Source organism: Chinchilla lanigera, unplaced genomic scaffold (genome assembly GCF_000276665.1).
Source record: "Chinchilla lanigera isolate Chin_1 unplaced genomic scaffold, ChiLan1.0 scaffold00129, whole genome shotgun sequence".
In the NCBI taxonomy this organism is placed as follows: domain Eukaryota; kingdom Metazoa; phylum Chordata; class Mammalia; order Rodentia; family Chinchillidae; genus Chinchilla; species Chinchilla lanigera.
The window spans coordinates 1,961,816-1,986,901 of record NW_004955530.1 but is presented as its reverse complement, the minus strand read 5'-3'; the positions used below and the strand labels follow the sequence as shown (position 1 = coordinate 1,986,901).

Sequence of the window (25,086 nt, the reverse complement as noted above, 5' to 3'; positions counted from 1 at the left end):
TTCCTATTATCTTGTTTCAAAATTTTTTCTCTTTAAAATAAAAAGTAAATTTAAAAAAAATATTTACAAATAACTTTTAAATGATCTTTCAATATCGTTACTCCCCAACTCAGATCTGGTCACAGCAAAACCCAAGCTCCATGTCAAACCCTTTTTGAATGCATGGTTTCTCAGAGCTCCTGGGGTGCATGGTGCTCCTCAGCTCTCCAGCCCCGCAGAGGCACATGAGCACCCCAATCCAGAAGCCCAAGACCCACTGAGCTCTGAAAACTGAAACTTTTGAGTGTGGTGTTAGACTTCAGATTTTAGATTTTGGATTTTTGGATTAGGGATGCTCAACTAGTAAATTCATGTTAATATTCCCAAATCTAAAAAACTCAGAAACCTAACATATGCCGGCTTCCAAGGTGTTCAAATAAACAATACTTGGTCTATATTTGCTAATGCAAGAAAAAGCCTTAAAAGTAGAAAGCATCAGATCAAGACCCAAGTCATATGGGTATGAGAGGACTTTGGGTCCACATCCCCTCCTCTCAGAGACAGAGACGCCAAGTTTCTCACCTATTTTCTAGAGATTGATAAAAATGATCCTGAGGCCAAAAGGGGGAAAGAAAATTTTAAATCCTGCTCACGATGGGGGGGGGGTGAAGTCTTCTAATTATAGAACACAAACTGAGGCTGAAATGGCTTGGGAGGGGAAAGCTTGCTCTCTACCAGTTCTACTGTTTTGTTTAAGCATGCTGCAGTCACAGTGAGAGGAACAGGGACGCTCTCTGGGTAGGTGGGGAGTAGCTGCTGCCCCAGCAAGCTGCTGCCTCCACCCTGTGCAAGTGAGCTCACTCCAGCAGTCCAGAAAACACTTGGCCTTTCCTTTCTTTGGGGTTCACAAGTTTCCACAAAGAGTTTCTAAACACCCTGTTTGAAATTCTGCCTAAAAGGAAATCTGCAGAGGCAACTGCTTGAGAACACCTACCTGTTTTCCACCTTGCCTAAAATCTAAAATTTCAGAGGACTGTCTCAGTTTCAGTCTTCATTTCCAGCCTTTTCTCAGCATGTCAGGTCAAGATTAATTCCTATTTGGGTGAGAGAGACCTGGCCAGTTTGTGGTTACCTCGACAGCACTGAGTGTTACAGGGGGATGAAGTCAGAGTGAGCAGGGACCCGTGTCCTACTGCTGACTCCCTGAGAACTATCCCCGGCTGCTACCTTAGCCCATGGCTCCTCACTTCCACAACTGCCTGATGCAAAGCACCACGTTAAGAGTAACTAACAGTATGTTTACTGTCTTGCTGCTCTGCAGGGGTGGCTATGCAGGAGTTCCAGAGGCACCTGCTCTGCTGTTAGCGCCTCTCCTCTGGAGTCCCCTAACCCTCTCCCAGTGAGGGACCCCCACTCTCACCCTACTGGAAAGTCTTGCCTGTGCACCCAGAATTCCACCTGGAGCTGCCTTTGTCCAAAACTCATGTACTTTCTACCACCCAGCAATGCTGCATGAGCCCAGGTTTCTTCACAAAGAGCCTGACAGTATCTGCAAAGAAAAGCAAGTCCTAATCTCCTCTTTGCCCTCTATAACATTTAGTGTCATTTTGAGAAAAAATGAAGCAATGGGTGGTCCTGACCTTGAAGCTAGTCCTACCTCTGCCCATTGATTAGTTAAAAAGAGTTAAGAGAAGAAAAATAAATAAATAAAAGAATTACGTCCTACTAAATAAAGCAATGACTGCCACAAGTACCTTTAAGAAAGTTCAAAATATGGACAATGATGATTTTACTAGTTAGGGAGTGATAAAATGCTCCCTCAGACATCATCTCCACACTGTGTCACCTAAGTCACCAAGCCCTTGGTCTCCAGGACCTTGCTATCTCCTTGATAAGATGATGGGTTTTAAAGTAGGTGAGTGATGCTTAAGACTTCTGGATCAAGAACCCGTTTTGAATTTTTTTTTGTTATGCAAAAGAGCACCAACCCACAGCAAGCTGCATCCAACTTCAGCAAGTCTTCTGCTGTGAGGTCTCCCCCAGACACTCCAGATACCCTGTCCTTTCCAAGAAGGGATCAGGAGTTAGGTATTTCAGTATTATAATATTCAGCAAATATTTACATGTAACATTCAAAGAGATGAGTGCAAGATGGCACCACCTATGTTCAGTGGCTCAAACAGCACTTGGGACATAGCTAAGTGCTTGGTAAATGTTTGTAAAATGATAACATATTTGTACGCAATGGTCTATCATCTTTTTAAAGCTATGCAATGCTGTTGATTCTCTAATTCCAAGTCTTTCAAGCAGATTTATTTAAATGATAATCCCTTCTGCCAAAATTTAATGCAATTTATCTCTAAATTAATCAAAATGTCTGAAGGTTAAGTTTTTTAGTACTACTGTATATTACTATTTGTTACTACTGCTGTATATAAACTACTTCCTTAGGTCATTTCCCATTTTGCTGCTCAATCACTATACTCTCGTAACGAGTTATTTAAAAAAGAGACTGAGAAGTAGAGAAATCAAATTTAAAAGCAAACAAACAAAAAGCACAGCAAAACAAATTACTAAAAACTTACTGGGCTTGTATTCATCCCTTTCAGAAGCAAGAATTTAAAAGTGTTCATGTTTTTATTCTGTTCGTATTGCTTTTGTTTTCCAGGTTTTACATTAAAACAAATTGCTCATATTAAGGCTCATTTGTTTTCCTGCCATAAAAGCTTAAACTAGAAAACTGAATAATTTTGTCATTAAGAATAAACATGAAGTACCTACCAAACCAGCTTTCGGTTCACAGCCAAAACTCCATAGACATTTATATTCCCTCTGGATCTACAGAAGTCCAATTATTTTACACTTGATTTAAATACAGTGGTACCTTGGTTCACTAACTTAATTCTTTCCATAATTTTGGTCACAGTTCATTCACAATTCTGGTTGCAACCAAATTACAAGCATATATGTACTATGTGTACTGTATCATAAGCAAAGACGTACTATGCTTGCAATTTGATTGCAACCAGAATCGTAGAAAGAAATTAAGTTCCTGAAGCAAGGCACTACTAGTATGTTCAATATGGAAAAAAAAAGCAGGGAAAGGTAACAATAAAGTCAGTCTTACTCACTGCGGGATTTTGAGAGTCTCTATTAGGGCAGATTTTCTTCCAGAATGTGAACCATAACAACTACACCACAACAGATCAAATATAGAAGCTGATCAGAAATTACCTGTACTGCTTTAAGTCAAGCATTAAAGACATTTAAAACACGCAAAATAAGGCCAACTCAGGGTCTGAGGATAGAGCTCAGGGGGAGAGTGTGCACATGGCCTTGGGTTCAATTCTCAATACCACCCAAACAAAAAAGTCAATTTATCTCACTAACATTTTTCTTTCGCAATATGATTTTTCACAAATAATGCCATTTATGTTACCAAAGTTGAATAGTCCTTTATCCAAGTGCTTTTGAAATGCTTCTATATCTTGTACCAGGGATTGAACCCAGAGCCTCACGGATGGTACATGCTCTATCAATGAACTATACCCCCAGTCCTAAAATGTTCTAATATAGTAAATGTCAAAGTGTGTAACCAAGAGAAACAACTTCTTAGGGGTCCCCAATAATTTTAATTGAGAGGTAGAAACAGTAAGATCTTGAAGCCACATGGTTTAAAGTCTCTGGCTTGCAGCAACTTCCCTTAACCCCACTGACTGACTTTATCGGTCAAGTACAACTAGACTTTGCAGTTTAAGCCACTGTATTAAACAGATGAGCATGTAGTATGTTAGGTGTTAGCAGTACACATCATCTTATTATGCCCTGCTGCTCATGTTCAATTTTATACTAAGTTTTGAAGAGCTGCTTCATTTCGTGTAACTGCAGCAAAATCCTACTTATGTGGACAGTGAACAACTTAACTCCTCTTCGCAGACTACATTAAATGTTTAGGTTACAATTAGTGTAGTCTTCCCATTTTATATCATCACCACTCAAGAGTCTGCTGCATTAATTAGGCACCAAACACAATATATGCACTTCTGAAAACACTGAATGACCCTTAACACTTGTCAAAAATCTGGTGTGAAGGATACAAGATGGTAAATGTTAAGTCACTGTTTTCTTTTACACTACTGTACTTTAAAGATGGGGCTATCCACGCATTCACTGCATTTGCCACCAGAAAGTTCATGATTTCTCTCACAGGCAGACTTCTACAAAATCCACAGCTGCCTGAAATTCAGAGGAACTGTTCTGTATTTCTTTAAGGATACAACTAATCATCCTTCCTTCAATAACCTATCATATGAACTAAATACTTTTATACAGTTTTCAGGCTTTTAATAAACAAAGAGGCTGCTGGACACTCAGAAGTAGACCCAGAAGAAAGACGGCTGCCTCTAACACTGACCTATGAAACTCTGATCCCGCTCACATTTCAGAGTCCACACAATATATGATGTTGCAGCATTACATAACTTGTGCTCACTTTCTAGGCATGTGTCTTCTAATATTCTTGTCACATCTCTGTGGCTTTCTGAGAAAGCTTGTGCCATTTGTCATACACCTCAAACTGCAGATGTATCCCACACTGCCTGACATGAAGTTGTTTAAGGTGACGCAGCAGTACTAAGGGGGGAAACATTAAATCAGAAATAAAGTTTTGCTGAGGATTTAGCTCAGCGGCACAGCGCCTGCCTGGCAAGCACAAGGTCATGAGTTCAATTCCCGGTACCAGAAAAAGAACCAAAAAAAAAAAAAAGAAATAAAGTCTCAAAGTGGTCAATACATCAAAGACACATAGGATGGGCTTCCCACACATCTCTGCGTTTTCAGGCCCAGTGTTCGGGTTTTGATTTGATACTCTACTGAGTGGATGTGGCAGAAGAGAGGACTGAGGACAATGAGCAGGCGAAATGGAGATTACATCCATAAATCAAGGCCAGTTTACTTATATTTGTACTTTCCTAGTCATAATTTTGTGTCCCTCCCCTTCTCCCACAACACTTTGCAAAGAAAATTTACAGCACGAGAAAAACATTTCCTTCAGCCACATTACCCATCCCTCCAGACACAGCCCAACAAAGCACACCAAGGTCTAGCTCAGAGAATTTTAAAAGTAGCTACTACTCTACACAGAAGGGAGGGGGCCTAAACTCTTCAAACCAAAAAAAAAATTACATACCTTCCCCCTAAACTCCTAAGAAAACAATATCAAAATGGGGCTGGGGGGTTCAGCTCAGTGGTACAACACTGTCTATCCTATGTGAGAGGCCCTTGGTTCAATGGACAAACACACATGCATATTATCATTAAAAGTTCAATGTCCTATTTTTCCTCATGTTAAAGAAGGTCAAAATATTTCTGTTTAGAAACAAATGAGAAGAGGCAAAAATCATATGCTACACTCGCTGAAGGGAACTCAATTCTTATCCTCTATTTGCTGCACAGCATTTGAGAGATGCATTTTGGACACAGTGTCCTACAGCTGCCTGGCAGACCCTTGTGCAGCCAAATGTACAGCATATAACACAGGCATGTTGAGAAGGTGGAAAGATGAGCTCTATAAGCACACTGCCCTGTCTACTGAATTTTTTCCTCTTTAAGCATTTTCTTGTATGCCCAGTGTAAGGCCTAAAATAATTTTAAGGGCAACTTAACACTACAAGAACAATTAATTATTCAGTCAGGTATGGTGGCTCACACCTATAATCCCAGCACTTGGGAGGCTGTGGCAGGAGGATGGCCAGAGTTGGAGGACAGCTTAGGGCAAAGAGTGAGTTCAAGGTCAGCCTGGACTACACAGTAAGACCCTGCCTCAAAAACTTTTTTAAACAAAAAAAGAAGAATTAAGCAAAGAAAACTAGATCTAGAAACTTAGCAACTGAGATGCACTCAGAGTAGGTAGTGAATGGTTCAGGTAGGGGTAACGTAAGACCGTGCAATTCCACATGTTGCTGCTGACCTCCTGCCTATAAAGCCAACTTAAGATAAAAATGAGTACTGCTTTAAAGTACATGCAAGCAGGACTTAGAATGCAACATATATCCTTAAAGTGGGCTTGGGTTGTAGCTCAAAGTGTATTTCCAGGTGAATCATTACAGCAAAGAGCTCTACCTCCAAATCATACCCCTTGCATCTAACACAAGTTCTATCAAGAAGAGGGGACCTAGCATATAACAAGAGAAAGGGGAAGGAGAAGCCAGGTCAGAGGGGCGGGGAGCGTTATGGGTGTGCTGTGTGTGCACGGAGAAGGTTGCGAGGGGATGTGTGTATAGGCAAGGTGCGGGGGTACTTACTGTGCCCGGCTCTCTGTCTGCTCCCGAGGTTACCAAGAAACGCACAGACATGCCCGTTCAGACACAGAGGCAAGGACAGAAATAAAAAAAAGGGGGGAATAATTAGAACACAAGCCCCAAACAGTTTTAAAAATGGCTTTTATTTATATAAGTCATTGCACATTCCTAATACAGTGATTTTCCTGAAAATTACAGTATTTTGTAAACATAAGATTTACAGTTTAACCATACACAAAGCCTATTTTTTTTATTTCTTGACAGAATAAATTACTTTTTTTCAAAAATTAGTCAAGTGCAATTCTGCCCAATATTTAATGCATACTAGAATTAAAGCCTATGAAACTAAGTAGTAACAGATGCAATTATCAAACCTTTCATTTGAATACATTCACTTTCAAATTTAACTTCTTATTTCGCCCCATTTAACAACATTACTTTCTTTGAAAATTACCCAATTAAGCAGTTAACAGTTTTCCATAATACGGTACAGGCCACTGGCATTAACGAGGCAGTTGCCAAGATGTCAAGATGCCTGCAATCTAACCAGATTGAGCAATCTAGACGCCCACGGAGAACCCTGCCACGAGCAGGGGGACTGTGCATCCGTGGAAAGCTCTGCGACAGTTCCTCTTAGCTCACTGTTTGCTCTCTGCATAGGACGGGGCTCTCTTTAGCGATGCCCGAGTCTGCGGCACTGTCTGGGGAGAGGGCAGAGCCCTAATCCGGCTTGCCCGGCCTCTCACCTCTGTGGTGCTCTGCATCGTGGTGCTTCTTGTCATCTTTTATTGCCAAGTGAGACTGCCCACTCAGAGCACTGGACAGTGCGAGCAGGCTGGCGCTTCCCCCCAGGGGCGGGAGACCAGGTGGCTGCAGTCCTGAAGGGTGAGGCGTGAGGGGGACCGGGGGTCCGTGGCCGTGAGAGAGATGCTGAGCTTGCAACTGCTGCTGCTGTTGCGGGGCGGGTCACGGTGGAGGCAGCATCCAGGGGAAAACAGACAGGACAGGATGCAAGAAACAGAGGACGGAGTTGGACAGGGACACAGACAGGGAGAGGGGGAGAAACGATGTTAGTGTTTTCCACTCATCACAGGCTTCCACCCATCCACTGCCCCCCTCAGGTCAAATCCCTAGCTCTGCACCTTCCTGGCTCAACTCACTCTGACAGGGCAGTGCTCATTACTAAGCAAGTCTGGCCAAGTTAGAAAGGACCCACAGCTACTCCATTTCTAAGTGCCTTGGGGAGTAATATCCAAGTGTCCCAAACCTAAGATGCCACAGGATTTCAAGATTCCTCCAGCTTTGGGGGCACCCAGGCTGGGAGAAGGGCTGTCCACTGCACAGGCAGTGAGCACACCTTGACCAATCCCTGGTCATCAGGCAACTGTATCTCACCCCACCTTCCTCATTCGCTTTCCCCAGTGGCCTAAGGAGACAAACCACAATGTTTATTTTAATGAACAGAATTCAGCAAGAAGAACTGGCAGTGGGTGCCTCTTCAGCAGTCCCCCGCCCTTGTGTCCTGCTATATTGTCAAGTCTTCTCAAAGTTTAAGAACAACAGACACTCCTGCTTCTCCGAGGGAACCAAAGCTCGGGAGCTCTGGGGAAATTCCCTTCCTGCTGCTTTCTTTCCTGTCCTCCCTGCAGAGCTAGCTCAGGGAGCGAGGCTTTGAGAACCGGAAACCAGACAGATGAAACACTGTCTATCACTCCTGTCTCAAGCCCCACACCTCAAACCCACTGCTTCTATGTACACATGAAAATATGGAGATCCAGAGAGGTTATGAAGGCTGCTGAAGAAAGTACTTCTCATGGTAGTGGGACTAAGACTCCAACCAGCATGACCCAAGTCTTGTATCCTAATGCCTTTTCTACCACACCTCTTTGCCTCTGCCACTTAACCCATCCCAGACCTCATCAATCTGTTCACCTGAGCATGTTTGGGACAGGGCTGTAACACTTATCTCACTGCTGGACAGCATGAACCACCTGTGGTACATGCATGGTGTACCATTGGGTGGTGTTTTATTCATTCTATTAGTAAAAACACCGATGAAAGTGATTAGATCCATTTGCCCCACTACAGTACAAGACGCCTGGTGGGCCAGTCATGCATGTACCAGCGGTGGCCACTGCTCTCATATGTTATACTTACAAGTATGTTGCACGTAATAAGAAAGGAATCTAAGAAACAGCCTCTGCCATCAATTTGGATGCATTTCAATTGTCTAAAGAAAACTTGTATTTGATGAGACAATAAAACTGATTAAACCTCACTTTCTTAGGTGTACTATGGAATATTCTTAGTCTGATCTGCATTCACTTTACTGGGACTTAATTACTTGTTTTATTTAATACCCCCTTGCACGAAATGAATATACTGAATCTTCACGCCAGATCTTCAGTGATTTCCAGCCAGGCCACTGAATTTTACTTGAATCCCAAACACACTTCCCACCCGAGAGTAAGAGAAAGCACCATTTTAAAGGTAGAAGTCAGCCTCCGCTGTCGTTCTGCAGTGCACGTCCAAGCATTCCTAGTGCTGTTAAACAGTCCTTGGGAGTCTGCCTCCCTCTGAAATGCAACTTTCGAAGACTGCCTCCTTCTAATCAGAGGGGTAAATGGAAAAGGGGGCTGAGGTCTAGGCTGACAGCATCAACAGTACTCTTGCAACGTATTGAAAAAACTACTTATTCACCATCTGAGATCATAACAATTTCTTTACACATAAAAGCACCTTCCTCTCATCCCAAAAACACTAACTCTTACTCTGTCACCTTTTAAGGGCTCTGCAACAGTGAGACATAAAACCGAAGAAACTGGCAGCAGTGTCACGGCCCACTAGGCATGCTCATTAGCACTTAATTAGGAACAAGACACCTGCCATAAGAAAGGCTTGCAGAAGGATGAAGAATAGCCTCCCCACCAGTGATCACTATCATTAGGGGAGTGGGGCTACGTCCGGCTTCTGGGGAAATCGGCCATGCGTGCCCAAGCAAGTGGGGGCAGTAATTAAGCTCGGCACTGATTAAAAGAATATGAGAGGCTAAGCAGAGGGGAAGAGACAAAGCAACAGGGTGGGGAGCACCTCCCTCTCGGCCCGCCAAAATCCAGCCAGAACCACCACAGAGCCACAACAAAGGCGAATTCCAGGTGGACCAAACACATACCTAGGTGGAGTCTGTGTACCTTTCCCACGCAAATCCCAGTCAACTTTCAAAAGGACGAGCTGAACACTGTGTCTGAACTATCACATACCAGGGTGGCTCACGCAAGGACAGGCCTGGGTCCCGGCAGCGAAGGGCACGTGGGTAGACCACAGTCAGACCAGTGGCTGCCCGGAGTTGGGGGAACACTCAGCACCCTCTGCTTCTAGCATCACTCCTGCCTCTTTCTCTCAGCCCTTGAAGAAGCAGCACATTGTCTGTCCTCACAGGGAACGAGGTTCTGGGTTCTGCCGTTCCTGGCTCAGGCATCTTGAAAGCTGCTTGTTCAACATGAAAGTAAAACCTTGTCAAAGCACTGCCTAGCAATGAGATGGGTCACAGCTGCTGAAGACGCTGTGGTTCCAGGAAATGCGGGCCTGCTCACACACTGACCTCTGATCCTGCTAAGCACCGTACACTGTTCTGCCCGCTGCCTGAGGCAGCTCACACCCTGAGGTGAGACACAGGACACACAGGTGCCCTGTCCTTCATGGGGAGACCTACACCAAGCTAAGCGGGGAGGCCCAGGGCTGAGCACCAGAATGGGACCTCCAGATCAAGCACTGCCTGGAGGGCATTTCTCCTGTAACCATAGCAGCCTACTCATGTTCCACAGGAGGAGCTGAGCAACCCCTTTCTCCACTGAAGACTTAGCATTTGTCTCCCTGCCCAGGATGGAGAACAATTCTTCATACCAGAACAAGCCCACCTCTACCATGGAGCCTTACCAGCAGCAACACAAACAGGTTCTCAGGCATCTCTCTCCATCCGGCCCCTCATGGCCTGGCCCCACATCTGAGAAGGAGAATTTCACATGCTCCCAGCCCTCTCCCCTGGAGGCTTATAAAGAACAATCAGGCTTCCTTTGTAAATGAAACTTGTTGTTTCTAAGATAAAACACATTTCTTTAAATAAACAGAAGGTCAGTACCTAAAGAGAGACGGGGGCTCCAGAGTAGAGTTCCGGCCCATGCTGGCCCCCACTGTCTGGGGAACATTTTCTCTCAATCAGGTTTATCTGATGTTACTGAGAACCCACCATCCTCACAAAAGGAAAATGCATGAATGGCACTCACAGAAGACATTTCAGCACAAGACTGACAGACCACTGATACAGAGCCAAAACCCAAGGGCTCTGGAAATTAAGGAAATTTATGTTACATCTGTCTTATCTTGACTAAAGCCTGAACCTAACATTTGGAAAACTACATGTCTTGTAATATGACAGCAAGGGAAATTCAAATGTCTATGGAATCATTAGTTTATAATAATTGTGCAGTATTTTTTTAAAAAGCTAATGCCTATAAGCTGGGTGCCACGGTGTACCTCTGCAATCCTAGCACTCTGCAAGGCTAAAACAGGACAACTGCAAGTTCAAGCCCAACTTGTGCAATCGGACAACTTAGCAAGACCTTGTTTCAAAATTAAACATAAAAAGGACTGGGGATTTATAGCTCAGTGTAAGATCCTATCAATCCACAGTACTTTAAAAAAATGCTTACAAAGACTACTAGGACAAAATAGTTTGTAAAACTACATTAGAATAGACATTTTTGATGAGCAATGGCAGCATTTAGAATATCGCTGGCTCCTTGGGCTTTCAATCTACCATGGACCAGTGGTTCTCAAACTCAGGTTTACATGCCCTTCCCTGAGCCAGGGACACTTGGCACCATCTACAAACATGGATGGTGTCGCAACCAAGGCTGGGGAAGTGCAATGACACTGACATCCAGTGGCCAGAGGCCAAGGAAGCTGTGAAACATTGGGCTGAATCCCCAGTACCAAAAACAAATAAAAATTAGAAAATAAATTCTACATTGCACAGGACAGTGCTCCATCACAGAGATTTACCAGGCAAAAACATCAACAGTGCCAAGGCTAAGCAAACTCAGTCAAGATCGAAGCTGAAATTCTCTCCCGACATCACATTCCAGTTTGGTGTTCCAAGTGACCTGGCCAACTTCAGTTTACAAAACACTACTTTTTAACATCTAAGCACTGACTATCCTTCATTACCCCGAGGTCCCTGGCACAGCTCAAAAAATGAACATTTGCTTTCTAAAGCTGATTCCACTAACTTGGGGCGGGGGGGCTCCTGTATTTTATAAACCATTTGAGAAGACCTGACCTGGAAACTTTCAAGAGTAGTATTCTGATGCCTCAAAGAAAATTAGGATCAAGGTCTAGGCTTGAGGACAGAGAAAATACACTTGCTCTAACTGAAACAATTTGAACAGGCTGAGAATGAGATAAAAACATACACCGAACCCTAAGTTAATGATACTGAAAACTCACAAGGAATAAAGTAGCCTCATCCATGTCAAACAACAGCCATGCACTTAGAATTTTAATTCACATTTTACTTTCTGCAGTTTGGGTCAATTATGTTACTGTAATGAAACTGACTTTGTTGTTTACATTTAGAGCTATAATGTAATGGTGTAATGGTTTCCATATTTTCTAAAACACAGGTGCAGCACCTGCTTTGCTACTACAGAGCTGTCCGTACAATGAAGGAGGACATCAAGGACAATAAAGGCCGATGCCTACTCCCTCTTCACGAGAATGCTGAGCTCTATACCACCAACCACTGAACCAACTTTAAAGTCAGAAATTTTACCCACTGTACAACTCCAGCAACAACTGTGTCACCAAAATCATAAAATTTAACCCAACCAGACTAAAAACCACGCCCCTAGATGGCATCTTGAACACTGAGTAACAGTAAGTGGCATTTACAGTACTCAGCATGAAAACATTTTTAAAAGGGAAAGAAAGTGTGAGAAGGAGCCTTTGTTGATAGTTCTCTCCAAATCACTCTTCCTCATTTCTATTTTCCTGTTCTCTAACACACTCAGTTTTCACCTTAGGGAAAAACCGATGTGCTACATAAACAAGCGAGAGAGCTGTCCAGCAGCAGCATTAAGGACACCATTATAGGGGCTGGGGATTTAGCTCAGTGGCAAAACCGCCTGCCTGGCAAGTGCAAGGTCGTGAGTTCGGTTCCTGGTACTGGAGAAAAATAAAAAAAAAAAGGACATCATTATAGGAGCTATGGGAAAACATCCCATCTGAACAGATCTTGGCCCCACTTGTGGAAAGGAGCGAGGGTGATAAACAGGTATAAACTACTGACAGGGGCCAAGAGTTCTCCGGGACACTTGAAGACAACAGTACAAAAATACGTAACAGTGAGCTGAAAGGCCTATTCAGTGCAGAAGCACCCAGAAAACGACACACTAGCTCTTGAAGGAATGGGAGAAAATATTTGCAAACCACACATGTGATTTCCAACAACTCAATAAGGGGAAAAGCTCCACTCTAACCCAATTAAAAGGGCAAAGGATGGAAACAAAGATTCTCAACAGACATACAAAAAATTCTCCACACCACTGGTCATCAGGGAAATGCAAATCAAAACCACAATGATGACATGCAGCACATCACCTCACACCTGTTAGGACAGTAATTATCAAAAGAAAGACGTTTTGGCGAGGTTATGGAGAAAAGTGAACCCTTCTATAGCACGGAAGGAAATGTAAATTGGTGACATCGCTATGGAAAACAGTACGGAGGTTCCTTGAAACACCAAAAATTGAAGCCAGGTGTGGTGGCACATATCTACAATCCCAGCTGATTTGAGGGGGCTAAGGCAGGAGGTTCACAACCTCAAGGCCAGCCTGGGCAACTCACTGAGTTTTAAAGTAAATACATTATAAAAAAGGTTAGGGATGTAGCTCCCTAGAGGAGTATCCCTGGGTTCAATATCCAGTACTGGACAAAAAAACAAAAAACCCCATACAGCAATCTTGCTTCTATGTATATACTGTATGTGTCCCCAGAAGTATCTGAGACACATTCACTTGAGCTTTCAATTATTCTGAAGAGCCAGGAGATGGGCAGACAGAACCCAAGAATCCATCAGTAAATTAATGGATAAAGAAAACATGCTATATATGTACAACATGTACAACAGAATAGTATTCAGGCTTTCAAAAGCAGGAAGTACTCCCATTTGTGACAGCCAGGAGGCACATGGAGGACCTAATAAGTAAGGTAAGCCAGGTTCAGAAAGACAGAACACTCCATGAGCTCATTTTCATGAGGAACCTAAGTGCTGAATGCACAGCCATCTGTAGAATGGGGGTTACCAGGGATTGGGGAACTGCTGGTGATGGGCACAAAGTCTCAAGATCATACAGGATGAATGAATCCTGGAGTCTAATGATGACCACAGGTAACACTATTGCATCGTGTGATTGAAATCTGGTGAGAATTTGCCAAGGGACTAGATGTTCAGTGCCTTCACCCCACACTCCCACATAGTAACTGTGGGAGGTAACAGGTGTGTTAACAACCTTGACCATGGTAATCACTTCACAATGCATATATACATCAAAACATCAAACTGTACACCAACAACAGAAACAATTTCTATTTGTCAGTGCTATTCCCCCAAAGCTTGAAAAAAGCAAGGACAAAAAATGGCACTGGAGCCACTGATAACCATCACATCAGGTAGGCAGGCACTGGAGGATTCAAAATCATCTCTATTCTACTTCCTCTAATCTGCCCAAGTCAACCAACCTCTGCAGGAACTATGCCATGCTTCTCCCACCTCCTTGTATAAATCTTACAGTCAGGAAAATAAAATCAGGAGTCCTCAGACTTACAGGACTAAACCAGAAGGCATTTTAAGGGTTCTGTTGTTGCTTTTTGCAATGCTGGGGATCAAACCCACAGCCTCCAACATACTAGGTGAGCATTGTACTGCTGAATGACATCCCAGTTCAGAATAAAAACTTTTCAAAAGCCATGTTTGGACAGATCCACCTCAAAACCCAAACAGATATCGGGTAAAAAGATGTTCAGCATCATTCATCAGTAAGAAATGGAAATTAGAACCACATGGAGACATCAGTTTACATCTACAAGGAAGGCTGGAACCAGAGGGGCACAAAGTGCTGGACAAGAGAGAGAGACTGGGTCCTCACACACTGCTGCAGAGATATAAAATGGCTCAGTCCCTTTGGAAACAGTCTGGCAGTTTCAAAATGAAGTTACCATATGACCTGCCAGCCCCATTTCTGGTACAGTCCTAAAAGAAAAAGACATACGTCCGCATAAATCCTGTACACAATGTTCCAGGCAGGAATATTCACAAGAGGAAACAATCTAAATCTCTACTAGTTTACATCTGGACAAACATAGGTGGTGTATTCTTCACTAGTAAGTGCTAGAGCACGGATATATCTTGAAAATATTATGCTACACAAATAAATGGCATCAAACACAAAGGGCTACATAGTATATAAAATGTGCGAAACAGGTAAACCCACAGCACTGGAAAGAGACTAGGCTGCCAAGGGTTGGGGAGGAGTTGTGCAATGTGAATGCTAGCAGATGGGGGCGGTGAGAGGGCTGCAAGTTATATGGTGATGGTTGCACACCTTTGTAAATAGAGGAAAGGGGCAGTATTACAAGGAAGTCTTTGTAATGAGGCAAATTTGATGTAAATAAATTTCTTGTTTTATAAAGAAACTTACAGCTGGGTTACTGATGGGCTTTCTAGGGATTAGCTGCATACTCAGCCCACTGAACTGTAATGAGGCAAATCTGATATAAGTAAATTGTACCTCAAAAAATAAACATACAAACAGGCACAAATCCTTAACAGGGCACTCTACTTTCTAGTCAAGAGCTCTTTTCTCCCTCTCAAAAAAGAGGAAAATATAAAATGATATGTACCAAGGAATCAAGTACAAATTGTATGACAATATGTGGAGTAATTAAGAAGTACACGCAACTTTATTAGTAACTAAAAACCACAACGACACAGAAGAACCAAAACACTAATGCTGGATGAACATCACATTTCCTAAATTCTTCAAAGTTTGAAGGCATTACTATGGAAAATTGCTTTTGGGTGCTACCTGGGGGACTGAACTCAGGCCAAATGAGGCCAAACCCTGCATTTGTTAAAAGACACCTCATTCCATTGTTGAAAACAAAAAAAATTAATGCAAAAAAGACTTCATCGTAATACTGCTCCTTCCCTCGGGAAATGTAGTAAAAGGGCTACACTGGGGTTTAAATGGAACGTATCATTAAATGTATGTTAGCAGAGCTAGAAGAACCCTGTTTGTTGTTCTATTTAGTCTTCTCTTGGTAATAGGATATGCATTATTCTCCCAGGATGAATTTGTTTCATAAAGAAACTTACAGCTGGGTTACTGATGGGCTTTCTAGGGATTAGCTGCATACTCATAAGAATAAGAGGCTAACCTCATCCTCTTAAACTTCACACACTACAATCCCACAGATAGCTGACAAGCTACAGCCTAAGGAGAAAAATAATCCAACATTTTGCTAATCCTTAAACCAATCATCTCATGCAACAGTGAAGAGCCCTTTAGGTCTACAACTTAATCTCTCAGGGACAGAGTCTCTTCCTGCAGATGCAATAAGGAAGGGCTTTTATGCATGGCCATCCCCTACACACACACAGCCAGACACTGCACAATACCTTACATCTTTGCTTCACAAGAAATCGTTTTAAAGCAGTTATAAATCTGTCCATGAAGCATGAATATACATTTTTAACCAATAACTGGGGCTACCATAGGCCTTGACAGAAGTTGTAGAGTGGAAAAGAAATCATATAGCAAGGAAATAAGAAAGGAAACGATCAATGCCTAGATTAACATCACATTTCTTGAATTCCCAAAGTTCAAAGCTACTGCTATGGGAAACTGTCTTTCTATTTTTTTGGTGATATTCGGGAGACTGAATTCAGGACCCTTTCACTGAGCTACTTACCCAGCTGTTTTTATTTTTTGTTTTGAGACAGGGTCTCAGTAAATTTCGCAGATGGCTTTAAACTTGAAATTTTCCTGCTTCAGCCTCCCCAGGTAGCTAGGATTACAGGCGTGAGCTAACACACACAACTCAACATCTTTTTACACCTTAACAGTCATTATTGAAGCCACTAACAAAGGGGCTGGGGATTTAGCTCAGCAGCAAAAGCGCCTGCCTGGCAAGCACAAGGTCGTGAGTTCGGTTCCCAGTACCGGAGAAAAACCTGAAGCCACTAACATGGTCTTTTGTGGGTAGAAATGACAACCTCTGCTGGTCATGTGTCCATCTCTTTCACTTCGCTCTCCTTCCAACTCTCCCACAGGAGTCCCTGTAACTGTCTGCAATGGCCTTATCCTCTTTTTATGTTAAGTAAAGAAGCCATCAGTGTTTTGTCCTCACATCTGTGTGTTTAACTCAATATCCATCTGCTTTTTTGTTTGTTTTTTAAAGGCGGGATCTTGCCATGCAGTTCAGGCTGGCCTTGAACTCATTACATAGCCCACATGGGCCTCAAACTTGCAGAGATCCTCTTGCCTCAAGAGTAGTGAGATTACACATATGCACCAATAAGCCCAACTCCATCTGCTCTTCCTGGGTTTACTTTTAAGTTTATTCATCAAAACCTAAGTGGTGGTGTTTTCTCACTGTACTTTTATTAAAAGGTACTCAAGCATAGCTGCTTTTATGGCAAGAGCTGGAGCTAACCTCAAATACCTATATCCATGAAACCACTAGGAAAGGAAGAGACGATATGCTACTCAGAGCAATGGCCCCAACAAGATGTGGCCTACAGATTGGTTACAGGGACTTAGAGAAACCAGTTACACACAACTGCAACCAGGGGACTGAGAACGCTGCCCGCCAGGGTCTGAGCTCCATGAAGCCATGCACAGTGTTAACCACCATCGGGGGATACTGGTAGAGGTTAGGTGACTCTACAAGGTCACAAAGCAGTAAGTGACAGCCAACATCCTACTCAAGTCCATCTAATCCTGGGCCTATGCTTTTTGTCCAAGAAAATACAATGCAAGGGAATATATACAGCCACAAGCACCAAGTAGGGCAACAAGGTCAGAAATAAAAAATACAGCCACGCAGCTGTTTTCTTTAAAGCACCTGCCTATAACCCTAGCACTTGGGGGGCTGAGACAGAAGGACCAGCAGTTGAAGGTCAGCCTGGACTACGTAGAGACACCATGTCTCAAACTACAGTATTAACACCCCCAAAAACCGCACTCTGCTGGTATTAACTGACTAATTACTTTTCACTAAAAGCAACTACTTCATTTGAGAGTGGGGAGATTGACTCAGAAGTACAGAGAACCTGCTGTAGTGACAGAACATCTCACAGAATACAGTCCTAGGTATGTGCAGCTATCAAAAGTGATCAAGTTGCACAAGTAAGATCTGTCCACTTCACTATATAGAAATTGTACATAAGATGAAGTAAATCCCTGTATATGTACAGGCTTGCCTTGTCTCGTGTGTGTATCTATACAGTCAGATCTACAGAAATTATCTGTGATGTAAACTTGTTTAAAGGAAAATATTATTAGGAACGCCTCTCAACTAAAATCAACTAGTAGTCATCACGGCAGGTAAAAAAAAAGCCTTTAATTTCAAACCTCTCAAATAGCAAAGTGGTCTTGAAGACTCGGTCAATTCCGTCCCCCCCCCCACTCAGATAGCCTTTAGTGCTTCCACAAATAAGATTTTTATAGCACATAATAACCAGTATTGTTTTGGTCATTCTTAATACAACTCCAAATTAAAAGAAAAAAGTCTGAGGAATGTTGCTATAAGTTTGAAAATGACTCTGATCTAAAAACTGAAGATCTCAAAAGAATGAGCTGTCTTTTCTCTCACCTTGCTTTCTAAGCTATGAGGAATGTCCAACCAAGCAAGTCCTGTGCCTATTAAGCTCACTGTATTATTGTTAATTATCCTTTTTAGTGCTACAAGAACACAACACACTGAGCAGGAAAGAGTTTTGAGAAGCAGAATTCAGAGTAGGCTGCAGTTACTATTCTGTCAGTTGTCAAATTTGCTTGCTCAGTAGAAGTTATTTTTAAAAGTCCAGCAAAAATACTCCAATATTTTGTCCAAATATCAACTAAGATGCTCACCTTTTTAAAATATCAGTACTTTACATGCATTGAAGGCAAGTAGAAAAGAATTAAAAAATGCAGTCTATTTTGTCCCACAAGCCAACATTTCTGGCAAGAACTGGACACCATCCTTCACTCAACAAGGGCACAAGGACAGGAAAGAACACAACTCTTTCTCCTGCAGAGCAGCCACAGGACAGGACAGGGCTGAGCTCCCCCTTGGAGGAGCTTGTCCTTAGCTAAAGAGAAATATCTTTAACTCTGTCAGCAAGCAGCAAGCTCTTGATTGTACCTTAAAGGGGATGAGAATGTTTCAGCTCATCTGCATTTTAAAGGGTACTCTTTCACGATCTTTCACACTTGTAATAGATGTCTAAACCGTTAAATTACTATTTCTTTTCTTAGCCTGAAAGTCTATGCAGACTAAGAGAGATGCAGACTAAGAAGGTGGCCTCTCCCATTGTTCTTTCCCCCAAGTCGGTCCCTGAACAATACTGACAGCTGCTATCAAACCAGGCTGCGTTTACTGAGCGCAGCTGCTGCTTGTAGGAACAGACAGTCTCCCGATGCCTCCTCCCCTGGGGAGACAGGCTGACACACTGCATGTTCAATGACGGGGTGCGAAGGTCTGCTGAATTGTCAACCCAATTTTATGCTACTTCGATTTTCCAGGATGCACACAACTCCTTTCAAGTAAAAATCAAGCATATGCCAGAGCATGAAACTTACGTTGCAGGATAATTATTGATCACGGCAGACTTGGAAAGCACCTCTGCCTAATTTAATCAGTAAATTAATACACTGATCCAAAAACTACAATGGTAATAACTGCACATGACAGGATGCTGAGGGCATGCAAGGGGCCAAAGCCATGTACTTGGCCCAATTCACCAATTTGGGTTAATGCTGCTACACCATCAAAAGCTTAAACTGCCTTTCTAATCTCAACAACATCTTTCCTGGACAAAGCCATTCCTAAAATTAGCCATTCATATGCCCTTCTAAAACAATCTATTCTTATTTTATGATTCCTCTCAAAAGGGCAACATCTGTAAACACCTCGTTAATAAAATTGCCCTGTCTCTACCGTGTAGACACAAGAGGCTCACAGGGGTTGGGCAGTGCCTCTGACGGATTAAATGCAAGACTTTCACCACTGAAAAACTACATGTAAAAAATCTACAGCCTATTAGAAAACAAACATGTTCTTCAAAGTTTAGCTGGGTACTTCAGAATTGCTTTGCATATATTTTCCTTTAATCAAAACAGGCTTTTCCATCCTCATTCATTTGGGTTAAAAAATTCTGTGCTCAAGCTACAAGTACAATTCACTATTACTCTTTGCTAATCAAACATGGTACATGCAAAAGTACCACTGAATATTTGATTTGATCTCTGAAATAAAGCAATTCATTACACTAGAAAAGGGTACAGAAGGCAGCAGACAAATGCAGATGTAATTGTGTTTGGTGTTGAATGTGATTAGAGCCCACTAAGTAACAGTCAAAAATGTGATCCTGAAGGGGAAGAAAGACGGCGCCTAGGTCTAGGGAAGAGGAGGGAGAATTGTTTATGCAGAGCTAAGCTGTCAAGTGTAATAAAGCAGCTTGAATAAAATTTAAGCTGAAAATCCACTGAAGCTCCCCATTTCAGGGAGGAAAAAGCTATTAAAAGGAAATGAAGGTCACCCTCCCAGTTTATTTCACCTAATTGACTGCCAATAGCTTACCACAGGCAACCCAACTGCAGACCTGCAATTGAGACACTGATGAAAGGAGCGTTTTCAAGCTGAGGCTCATTCTTTAATCCTCCTTGGCTCTTATGTTTTTCCTCCATCTCCAGTTGGGATGTAATTTTAAGCCCTGATGGATTAACTGGTTCCATTGTTTGTGGCCGTCACTGGACTATGGCACTCCTAATCCGTACAGCAGCATGTCTAATTATCATTACAAAGTGTCTGAGGGAACTATAAAGACCAGCAGGGCATCTTCTCACAAGCAATTAACATAAATTGACAAATGAGTGATTTGAATCAGCTCGAGGCACTCACATATGAATAAAATCAGAAAGGACCCTCCCTGGACTCAGCTCTGAATAAAATCAGAAAGGACCCTCCCTGGCCTCAGCTCCGAATAAAATCAGAAAGGACCCTCCCTGGCCTCAGCTCCGTCCTGTGCTTAGTCTGGAAGGGCCAGAGCACAGGAGAACTGCCCAGGGTCCTGCAGAGGCTAGGGAACTCAAGCAAGGATAGCTACAAGGTCCACTGGGCTCCTTGAGGCTAGGCAAAGGACTTGTGATTGACAAGCAGTGGCTGGCCGGGAGCAGCCAAAATGCAAGAGAGGAGAGCAGGAACCTGCAGAAAGGCTAGAGAGCAGAAGGGGACAATTAGCACTTCTTCCTCCAGGGAGAAGGAGCCTTTCACTGGCAAGCCACTTAGAAATTCATGAAAGAGGCCTAAGAAAGCAAAGGAGCAAATAGCTGCACAGGTTCAAACACCCAGGAAAGCAAAAGCCAAAAGCAAAGAGAAAGTCTGCAAAATGACAGCTTAGAGCACCATCTAGACCTCCCTAGGGTCAAACATTCTAAGATAGAAGCAAGGAAAGTCTGTAAAACTCTCACCAAAAGCTATACCCATTAGACAGAGTTAAGCACGCTCTCAAGATAAACTGCACTTATTTTCTCATTTAAAAGTAGATTTATTTTTCTTGCCCTACTAAAATGTTTCTGTCATCCTCCTAACACTAATCATGAATAGTGTTCCCATAAATAGCTCGGCACACCCCAAGCCCCTTCCCACCCTCCCCATCACACAGGTCAACAGTAGGCTACACGAAATTACATACACATACATGTATATCAAGCCACCAAACTATTAAGAAATGAAAGCTGGTTATACACACTGTAGGAGGTAGACCTGGTAGGCCACGTACCCCGATGATGGCATTCAACTCTGCCATGGTCACCTGCTTGGCACGTTCAACAGCCTGGGCCACCTGTTGTTGATGCTTTGAAAACAAGGAGAAGAAAGTATGTTAGCAGGCGCCAAGAACTTTCCTGTATATTTCAACTGAAAGACATGCTATATGCGGCTGCAGGCTGAAGTACAGATTTAAACAGCAGCTTCTCAAGCACATGTTATTTCACACAACACAGGAAAAAGGAATGCCAAACATCCACTGAGACGCTGATGTACACATTAGGACTATGACACTGCTCTGATGAACAGATGCAGACCTGTCCAGTTGTGGCAACTCTGGGAATTCCTTTCCTCTTGGCCTTTTGAGTCATCACCCACCCAGGGAAAAAGAAGGTCCTACTTTCAGGCCAGGGGGTAGAAAATCACTCAGGCACTCTCCCAACTATACCCACAGATGGGTAAGGAGTTTCGGGGGGGCCTTGAGACTAGTGGAGACTAAGGTCATGAAAGTCTAAACAATTAGGTTCAAATAGCCAATAAACACAGAACAGTAGATGCTAACTAGAACCAAACCCCACTGTTGTTACTGCCAGTCCAATAAGCTTCTCATCCTGCCCCATGATACATTCATCCTGTATATACTGAATGCACATTATAGCATTTATTAGCGTCCATCTAAAAGGAGGGTAAAACCTTTCAAAGCAAAACTAAAATATAGTCAATTTCACAGATTACTCATACAAAGAGCTTTCCCTCTCAAAATATTAAGGTCAAACCTCAACGACTCTGCAACCAAATGAAATGGCTTATCTATGTCTATAATTTAGTAAGTTGACATAATATGAGTATTTATTTTATCCTTATGATTTATTATCCATTCTATAGATACCATTAAGTAAACTGACTTGATACACGAGTACAGAGGAAATATCGGTGTCCATGGCAGTCAACCCCGTGGAACCACTTTTAAGTCAATGCAAGAAAAACTCCCTACCTAAAAGATACAAGGAGCACCTGAACCATCAGTAGCTATCAAGCTTATACTACTTACAGAAAACAAAAGCTTTATGTTTGATAGTCATTTTGTAGTTTCTCATTAAAAAAATTAATTTGGGGTTGAACTGTTGTCCTCACTTCTACAGTGTGCCCTCAGATGTGTTAGAAAGAATGGCAGGGGGTTGACACACTTCAGCTGTAACAGATGTTCCTCACACTTGCTCCTTGTGATAAAATTAACATCTTAAAACTAGCTAATTTGCAAACAGAGAAGCAACATAATTGCACTTTAACAGTTGAACAGTTTTACTTACTTCCTGAGACAGAAATGGGATGACTTGTGCACAAATCGTGTTCAATCTCTTGGCGATTTCAGTCTATAAAGACAAAGTCATACAAATGTTTAGAATACTTCATAGCTGGTTCTCAAAGGTGAAACTTCATACCTGCAGCACCTGGGTCCTCCTCTCCTTCTCTAGAAAGCATAAAGTTGTTTCTCCAGGTTATATCACTAACACTTATCTTGAAATATAGCAGTAGGTATTAGTCTCCTTTGCCAAAGTAAAGCAAAACCGCACTTTATTGGTCACTTAAAGATAATGAGGAGTTTGAATTGGAAAATCTACATGGATTAGGCCAGTGACAGCGAATCTTTTAGAGCTGTCAATGATAACGAACAGCTGGCCATGGCATGCGTGCCACAGATTCCCACCACTGGTTTGAGCTCTCTGATGTGCTGACTGTAAGCCCCATAATGCACTTCTTCAGTGATGGCAAACCATGTCGCACATGTGCGGTATGTTCTAACTAGTGTGCGAAGCTGTAATGTTAACATAGCCCAGCTTTTGAAACAAAGGACTCCACTGACCACAACCCCAAACTTCTGTACAATGAAGGAAGACTTTAATGTTACTATCTTTCACTGTTTCAAAAATTCAAACCAAAAACCATTACTGATCACTGAACTTAGGTCTAGACTGACGAAGTCATGACAGTGTGGATATTTGGAAAATGCCACAGACAGGGCTCACAGTTCATCTGAACATATGTCCCGAGTGTCTGTCTGTGCCCCCAGCTGTTCTAAAAGAAGCAGGAAAAAGTCCTTCCACATCCATAGCAGTCCTTCTGCTCCAGGACAAAATGCCCAGGAAGTAGAGGATACTTTGCTTCCAGCCTAGGTAGGGAAGGATCCACCTTACACCTCAACATCCTTCCGCAATACAAAGCAGTTCTGCTTTCTTCTAACTCTGAAGAACCAGTTCTGCTGTAGAAAAAAAAAAAAAAAAAAAAAAAAAAAAAGGAAACAAAAAGTCATCTATTAAGAGGGTCAGCATTGACCTTATTTATTTTATCATTTTCTGTCCATGCTTACTAAAATGTCACCTCTATTACTGAATTAAGCAATGAAAAAGAGTAAGAAGAAAATTACAAAGCAAGCAGGCTGTGCCCTCAGGAAACAGAGGATACCGTGAGATAAAGTAGAAAACCCAGGAACTTTACAATCAAGTCCACAGAAGAGAGCTGCTTTTTGTCCTCCAAGATGATTCCAGTTAACTGAGCAGCAACGTCTTTGGGTTTACAGAATTGGATTTAGGCCAACTCAACCCCTATTCTCCTTGACCACCAATGAGATAGCATTACAGACCACACGGCAGAAGAAATGTACTAGCAGGGGAAATGACAGAACAAAACTATGACCTTGCTTCAGCCGGCCAGCAGAGCAAACAGATATATGCAAAAAGGGTGCAGCTGTACCAGGTGCAAAAACAGACCTGGGTCAGCCCCACCCAGATCATCTGATCACAGCCACCCACTCAAGCTAATTCAAGGTCATGGTTCTCCTTGAAAGCATGAGCATGCTACCCTTCCCTTTGGACATGGTTATGCTTACCTTATCCAGCCATCTTTTTGAGACAGGATCTCACTAAGTTCAGACTGGCCTTGAGCTCACTTTGTAGCCCAAGCTGGTCTCAAACCCACAATGATCCTTCTCCCTCAGCCTCTGAAGTGCTCCCCACCATGCCTGGCTCTATCTATCTAAATATATGAGTATCTCATCATACAAGTATACAAGTATATCCCATTATACAAGTATACTAATATTTGTAAGCACTCCTATCACTGGGAACTATTTACATTTTGTTTAATTTTCCACAACTACAAACTGTCAAATAACCCTCCACACAAATCTCCAAAACGCATCCTGGGAAAGGCAACTTCTGGGTTAAAGTGTAAACATATTTTAGGTTGTATGCACACCGCCAAACCGCCTCGCAGGAAAGTCAAACTGATTCACATTTCTGCCCGTCTAAAATGGTGCTTGCTGTCCCACCCAGTGTCAATATTGAGTTTTGTTGGCCTTTTAAAAATCTTTATCCATCTAATAGATTAAAAAATGACCTCATTTTTATTTGTATTACTTAGATTCTTCCTGAAATTAAACATCTTCTTCTACATTTATTGGTCCACTGTATCTTTCCTTTCTGCATTTTCTGCCAGGGCTGGAATCACTGTTGCCTTTTGTAGTAACTCTTGACATAAAATATTAACCCTTCATCAGTTTGCCAATTCGCCGTGTGTATTTCAACCTTGCCTAGTATCAGTGCTTTACCTCACAGAACGTTAATTGTCAGAAGACCAAATTAAAGGATTTCTCTCCCTACACTCCCGGCCCTTGGACAAGAAACTGGAAAATACCAATATTATAGGAGCCATTCTT

At 42.4% G+C, this 25,086-nt stretch overlaps 1 protein-coding gene across 5 annotated transcripts in view; it reads right to left on the bottom strand.

The window, feature by feature from the left end:
* Positions 1–25,086, bottom strand: part of Tle1 (transducin-like enhancer of split 1 (E(sp1) homolog, Drosophila)) — a gene marked incomplete at its 5' end in the record, with an annotated part of 91,868 nt that overhangs the window by 41,902 nt on the left and 24,880 nt on the right. For 2 of the 5 annotated variants that reach the window (XM_005410111.2, XM_005410112.2), the window contains 4 exon segments: positions 6,282–6,298; positions 7,025–7,229; positions 21,355–21,459; positions 22,682–22,744. In XM_005410111.2, coding sequence (XP_005410168.1) covers positions 6,282–6,298; positions 7,025–7,229; positions 21,355–21,459; positions 22,682–22,744 — 390 coding nt within the window. 5 annotated transcript variants of the gene reach the window in all.